Source organism: Mustela lutreola, chromosome 9 (genome assembly GCF_030435805.1).
Source record: "Mustela lutreola isolate mMusLut2 chromosome 9, mMusLut2.pri, whole genome shotgun sequence".
Taxonomy (NCBI): domain Eukaryota; kingdom Metazoa; phylum Chordata; class Mammalia; order Carnivora; family Mustelidae; genus Mustela; species Mustela lutreola.
In genome coordinates, this window is record NC_081298.1 from 131,574,024 (window position 1) to 131,581,464 (window position 7,441).

At 42.9% G+C, this 7,441-nt stretch overlaps 1 protein-coding gene across 1 annotated transcript; it reads left to right on the plus strand.

The window, feature by feature from the left end:
* The first annotated feature begins 1,803 nt into the window (after positions 1–1,803).
* TTC32 (tetratricopeptide repeat domain 32) lies at positions 1,804–7,213 on the plus strand. The gene is made up of 3 exons (XM_059132580.1): positions 1,804–2,190; positions 6,124–6,290; positions 7,032–7,213. Exons 1-3 carry the CDS (start codon positions 2,039–2,041, stop codon positions 7,157–7,159), a joined length of 447 nt encoding a protein of 148 aa, XP_058988563.1. The 5' UTR covers positions 1,804–2,038; the 3' UTR covers positions 7,160–7,213.
* Positions 7,214–7,441: the final 228 nt, after the last annotated feature.

Here is a 7,441-nt window from a genome sequence, read left to right on the forward strand (position 1 = left end):
CATAGCTTAAATTTCTAGTTGGTAAAATCTAGAGAAAAATGGGATACCACTCACACATCCTGTCATAGCTAAAATTAAAATTACTAAGTAGTGAAAAGAATAGGGAACAACTGAAACCCTTATACACTGCTGGTGCAAATGCAAAGTAGTATACCCATTATGAAAAAAGTTGAGTTTTAGTTCTCTATATATTCTGGGGGAAAAAATGTATGTACATGTGTGTGTTTGTGTATTTTTTCCCCACTGCCTTAGTCAACAAGAGAGAAGCTTTTCTGAGGCCATGGGGCTCAGGCAAGTGGTGGCCCTATAGGAGAAGGAGGAGCCCAAGAAGGGACTTTATTTGACTTTGTTCTCAGAGCGTGGGTGGTTGGTGTCCCCGCACTTTTTGTAGCAGCTGACAGAATGAGGTTGCAGGCAAACGTAGCACTTCCAGCAGACTTGTCTTGTTGCAGCTGTAATTTCTGGGTGAGCTGGCAAAGGGGAGGCTTGTTGATGCCACTTCCCAGGCAAAGCACAACCTGCTGGTGGAGTCTGTGAAGATGGATGATAGGGAGGGACAGCAGCTGAGCCTGGCCCCAGCTCTCTGGTAGGCCTACGGTAGGCTCTCCACTGTCCTCTAGACCAGAGCTTCTCAAGTGTGACAGAGACACTGTGTCGGAATCCTTTGTGTGTCTTAGCAATAGGTGGACACACCAGCCCAGCATCTTTCACATTTCCCATATCAGACTCATGATTTTTTATGTTTTCTCCCATTCTCTGGGTTGTCTCTGTTTTTAGTCTTAATGGCACAAAAGTTTTAAATTTTCATGAAGTCCCATTTGTTTATGTTTTCTGTGTTTGGGGTCATATCCAAGGAGTTGCCAAATACAGTGTTACAAAGCTGTTGCCTTATATTTTCTTCTAAGAATTTTGTATTTCAGCTCTTACATTTAGGTTTTTTATCTATTTGGAGTTAAGTTTTTGATAGGATATTTCCATCCAACTTCATTCTTTTTCATGGGGTTATCTAGTTTTTCCAGCAACACTTAATTGAAAAGATGTCTTTATGCCGATACCACAGTGTTTTGATTGCTGTGGCTTTGTAGTTAAGTTTCAAAATGAAATGGATTCCTTTCGACTTAATAGTCCCTTTAACTTGAACATGGGATGTCTTTCCATTTATTTATGTGTAATTTTTTTCAGCACTGTTTTGTAGTTTACATTGTACTAGTCTTTCACTTTCTTGGTTAATTCCTAAATATTTTATTTCTTTTTGATGCTATTTTAAGTAGAATTGTTTTGGTAATCTCCTTCTCTGGATTTTTACATAATTACTACTTTAAAATACTGCACTTAATAAATCACTGTCTGGGTTTCCTTTTGGCAATAACGGCCAGGGAATGTAAACTAACATAACAGACCGTCAGCACAAAATATTATTTAATGGATCCCTACACTGTTCCGGAGGACTGAGAAGTGTGCAGTCTAGGCTCTGGGAGCTAATAAACGGTCATCTGATTCGGACAGCTAAGCTGAGGGATTTCTACAGTGTCTCAGAGTCACCCAGCCACCCTCTCCCAGAGGTCTTGCCAAGAGCGGACGCTGGAACCCCGAGGGGCGTTAGAATCTGCGGGCCCCTGAGCCATTCGTAAGAAGCCAAGCTTGCTCTGGCATCGTAAGGCTCCCTCCCCCAACAACTCGCTGTGACAAAGGGCAAGCTCTTCGCAACATCAGTCGACCCACACGGAAACCAGTTTGGGCCCATCAGTCCACTGCTCTCTGGAAAAGGAAGCAGGCGGGACCGGCAGCAATAACGGCCCCGCATTTCAAAAGGGTCGGTCCAGGCTCTCCCCGGCCGCCCGAGTTCCCCGCCCGCGCCGTGAGCTTGATCTCGCGAGATGACGGGTCCTCCGAAGGTACAAACTGCCCCCTTCGCTAAGCGCCGAGGTTTTGCGGTCAAATTAAATTCCGGGAGTGCGGAAGTGGCTCTGTGGTGCCCCGTCTAAACGCCCAGAAGTCAACCCCCCTTTCTACACGGAACGCTAGGCCTCCGGCCGCTATGGATAGGCAGCCAGGGCAACAAAGCCACGCGACGCTGGCACTCGCCCAAGCTCACTTCGAGAAAGGCGACTACGCCGAGGCCGAGGCGCTGTACTCCGCTTTCATTCGCCAGTGCGCCTGTGCAGGCTCCGGGGGAGCGGCGCCCGGCAGGTACCTATCGCGAGAAGTGGGGTCGCGGCGCCTCCGGCACGTGGGTGGCTGGGGATGTCAGGTCCACGGTTCCGCCGCCTGAGCTCCCCCGGGCCGGAGATGCGCGGGGCGGAGCGTTTGTCTTTCCGCGTGCCGCCCCCCACCCCGGGGGTTCTCCTACGTTACTCACTCTGACCCACGACTTAGAGCGGATAGGGCTTTTCCACCTGACATTTAAACGGGCGGGTGTCTGAGACCTGGAGACGCCGAGGTGATTCGCTAGGACCCGGGACCGCTACTCCGGCCGCCACATCACCGCAAGGGTGTTTCGTTTTTCGTGTGTGTGTGTGTGTGTGTGTGTGTGTAGTGGGGGAGGATATCACTCGGCCTAAATATTACCGTTTCATCCCACAGTCATCCATGGATATCTCAAAAAATGCATTTCTCAATATTAAGGATTCTTGCGGAAACAACCACAGTATCATTATTATTACATGATTCCTTACTAAGAAATATGAAGTCAGTGTGGGTTCCTGATTGATTAATAACGTTTTTGTGTGGCTGATGGGTTTTTTAGCAGTTGGTTCCAGTCAGGATGCACACCAAGTCTGTAAGGCTCCCCTTCCTTTTTTCCCCCCCGTGAACTTTGTCGAGGAAGCCAGCCCTGTGTTTTGAGAGTTCCCCGTATTTTGGATTTGCTGAAGTCATCCCCCTGATGTCATTTAATACAGTCCCTTGTCTCCTACACTGCTTGTAAGTTGGTAGTGAACTCCTGAGGTTTGATCCGGTTCAGATCCAGTATTATGGCGATCATATGTTAGGTGGTGCCGTGTACCTCGATGAGAAAGCTGATAATGTCTTTTTGTGATATTAGCGACTTCACCTGCTAATACCTGCTTGTCCAGAGAGCCTTAGGTTTATGCCTGGATGTGTAGCATTTGATGGTCCTCCCAGTTTTGCCTTTGTTTTTGTTGATGGAGTGATGTGGACCAGAAGGAGAAAACAGAGGAGTAGAATGAACAGCTTTTTGACGGTTTTGAATGGTCTGCACCATGACTCTTCTCTCCCTTCAAGGATTTGGTTTTTCTTGACAGCATGCCAGCTTGTATGAGACTTACGATTTTTTTTCCAAAGATTTTTAAAAAAATTATTTGACAGAGAGAGACAGTGAGAGAGCAACACAAACAGGGGAACTGGGAGAGGGAGAAGCAGGCTCCCGGCTGAGCAGGGAGTCTGATGGGGGGCTCAATCCCAGGACCCTGGGATCATGACTTGAGCTGAAGGCGGACACTTAATGACTGAGCCACCCAGAGGCCCCAAGGCACAATTTGCTAAACTCATGGAATTAAACCAGAAAAATAAAATTCCTTTCATGTTTTGATAATACACCAAGGTAACAGAAGAAATTTCTGAACAGGCAGTAAGACAGTAGCACCATCCCCTGAGCCTCCTCCATCCCAAGAAAAGATTAGTAAACATAAAAATGTAGTTTTCCATCATTTCAAGCTCAAAGAGTAACTTAGCTAATAGGTTTCAAAAAGTATTTATCAGCAATAGGTTTACTGACACCATCTAGTCTCCTTTGTACATTTAGCCTAAGAGCACCAATGTGTGTTTATAGTAGATGTAATATCTGCTTCTTACCAATGCAGGAAAGAAAAACCTCCATGGTTTACTAGAAGGTCGCTCAGCATGCCTGAATGAACCTTCTAATTTCCTTATAGTTCTGAAATTCTTCTAGGAACTCATGAATTTAAAATGAATTCTGTCAATTCAGACTTTTTTCCTTAAATAGGTCTTTTAGCTTAAATTTATTTATTTTTTTATTTTTTTAAAGATTTATTTATTTATTTATTTATTTGACAGAGAGAAATCACAAGAAGATGGAGAGGCAGGCAGAGAGAGAGAGAGAGGGAAGCAGGCTCCCTGCCGAGCAGAGAGCCTGATGCGGGACTCGATCCCAGGACCCTGAGATCATGACCTGAACCGAAGGCAGCGGCTTAACCCACTGAGCCACCCAGGTGCCCTTAAATTTATTTTTTAAAATAATGGGTCACTGAACCATTTTGAAGAAGCATTTGCAATTTTTGCATGCCTGAATGGTTTACATTTTCTTTTTATATCCCAAAGTGCAGCCTTAGTCATAAACCTAACTTCCCATTTTTTTTAATAAAGCTTGCAAATGTAAAAAAAAATCCACATTTGTATTAGGAAGTTAAATTCTAGTATGATAAATACTATCATTACAAAAATCTTAATATTATCAAAAACAATTTGGCTTCAGTAGTTAACCCACATCTTTAAAATATGAAGCAGTTTCCACATGAAAAATAGGCTTTTAGAATTTGTTGTAATGAGATCTAATTCTAAACCAAACTTTTTATCATCTCTGAATATAAGAAACTCACAACAAAGTTTTGAAGCTTAAAAATTGACTGTCTGAAACCTTTCTGGAGTCCTGAGGCTGCATTTTTCTTAAAACCCTTTATGGGGCAGCAGTTCACCTAGTATCATAACAGAAAGACTTGAAGGGAGTGTGTCCTCCTGTTCCTCCAGTTTCAAACCTGGTGCTAGTGGTGTCTGGAAGTGGTCTTGCACCCTGTCTCTGTCATAGCTCCTGGAAGCAAGTTTTCGCATGCTGCAGTAGTTTTGTCCATCGCTAGTAAACTTAGACTTGAAGGAGACCCCTGTGCATACCTTTTACGGTAGCAGTGGTTGCCGTGCCTGTCATATCTCAAGGATCTAGATATTAACAGAAGTCTCTTTTGCTGGCACTGACAGCAGTCACAATGTTTTCTGAGGACTGTACTTTGTACTAGGGGGCATAATGAAGAAATGACAGATGAGTGTAGCCTGCACCTGTTCTCTTTGATTCAATTGTGAGAACCATTTAGGAAAAAAAGGGAAACAGAATTGTCTCTGACCCGGAGCAGAGTCCGTTGATGTTCTCTGCATGAATTGTCTGGCCGTGGAGGGGTGACCTGCTGCGCCGGTGGCTGGTCGAAGATCCCTCGCTGGAGACCCTGCCCGCTCACAGCTCCTGGGGAAGCCTCTGGAGCTTTCAGAAGCAGAGTCCCTTCGGCACACAGGATCCCCAGAATGAGCCTGAGCCCCGATGTCCTCCTCACAGGAGACCAGTGTGGCCTTGCTGGGGCGATCGTAGCTAAGATGAGAGGGAGGGAAGCTGCATCCCCTCCTTGGGCAACAGCATGTTGAGTCTTCACTTTTGGTCAGCTTGTATTTCTTTACTGGTGAAACATGATTTAAAATCTCATTTTTGGTGGGATCACTTAAAAATTTGAGAATAACATTGATGATTCATTTTGTGATACATCCATTGCAAACTGGAGCTCTGGGCTGGCTTTACCTCCTGGCTCAGGGCGAATCTGGTTTGTCTTCTTTGCCCTGCTGGCTGGCGTGTGCTTAGAAAATGAACAATTTCTGAATGTTGCATTCTGCAAAACAAGTTGACAATGCACGGGGCTCTGAATATACTATAAAATGAATGTGTTTTTCGGACTGACAGGGTAGTGCTGCCACGCTATAAGGTAGGTAAATGGATTAAACAAGAATTGATTCCTCTGCCTCTTTTTTTTTTTTTTTAAGATTTTATTTATTTGACAGACAGAGATCACAAGTAGGCAGAGAGACAGACGGAGAGGGGAGAAGCAGGCTCCCCGTTGAGCAGAGAGCCCGATGCAGGACCCTGGGGCTCTATCCTAGGACCCTGGGATCATGACCCGAGCTGAAGAAGAGGCTTTAACCCACTGAGCCACCCAGGCGACCCTGATTCCTCTGCCTCATTTCTTTGCACTTTGTTTCTTCACTTGGTTTTTCCGGTGTAGATACCGCATGTCACAGGCTACGAAGCTGGACAATACCCAAAAGAGAATGAAAGTGGAAATGAGAGGAATTTGGTAACACACGTTTTTAATGTGAACTCTTTGTTTAAAGCAAATGCAGCCCTGAGGATTTGGCTACTGCCTACAACAACAGGGGGCAAATCAAATACTTCAGGGTTGATTTTTATGAAGCCATGGAGGACTACACATCGGCCATACAAGTCCAACCCACTTTCGAAGTTCCGTATTACAACAGAGGGTTGATACTGTATAGGCTGGGTAAGAATTATCTTTTTTCCCTTTTGCCCTTGACTTTATGTTATGAATTAGAGCCCTCAAATGCAAAACTAATGTAGTAGACATCAAGTCTTAATGTCACATAAAATTTGGGTGTAGTGCCTGGAACAGAGGAAGCATTTATTTTAGGCTTCTGGTAGGCTTTACAGTGGAGCATTGGGGTGAGGATTGGACCTGGAGACCGATGGGCCGTTACTTTGTGCCTGTCCATTCCCAACTGTGAAATGAGCTCAGCACGGATGATCACCTGTGAACTTTTCTGAGTTAAAATTTTTACGGGCACACAAGACAATATAAAGTGAAGGGATTTTAGATCCTTAGGTCCTTAGATTAAAGGACTAGATTAAAGGACTGTAGGTACTGTTTCTTTTTAAAGTGTTAAAAGGAATGCCAATTTTCTGTTCCTTAGTGATAGGATTTTGTTGAGATTTTATGACATTTTATGCTATTTCTCTGTTAAATCTCAAGAAATAAACTCAGAGCTAACTTTAAGGGTTCATTTAAAGCTAATTTAAAATTTTAATTTTAATTATTCTGTAAGGTCATGCAAAATTACTTTGATATACACATCCATATATCATTATTAAGAAGAAAAAAAATCCTTTACTAGATATGGTTGAAAGCTCATCAATACAAAAGCACGTGTATGTGAACTTTGTTATGAATAATATATAGAAATACTCAGTTTTATTATTCTTTTTCATTTTTTTGGTTCTGGTACAGGATACTTTGATGATGCTTTGGAAGATTTCAAGAAGGTATTGGACTTAAATCCTGGATTTCAAGATGCTGCTTTGAGCTTAAAACAGACTATTCTAGACAAAGAAGAAAAACAAAGAAGAAATCATTGAAAAAATTTTTGCAAGTTTTAACTTAATTAAAATATTGACTCATGACCCTTATAATACCTGGAATCTCATTCTTTATGATGTAAAGTAGGTGTTGAGTAATTACTATTTTTTTTTTTTTGGTGACAAGCTATTTTGATATATATTTAAGATGAAGAGATTCATGCCTTAGCACTGAAAGTTAAATAATATATTTAAAGTAGTTAATTTCAGCTTGACCAACTGTTGAATAACTGCTTTTTGTAAAGTATAAATAAATAATATCAATGCATAGTTGTATATGAT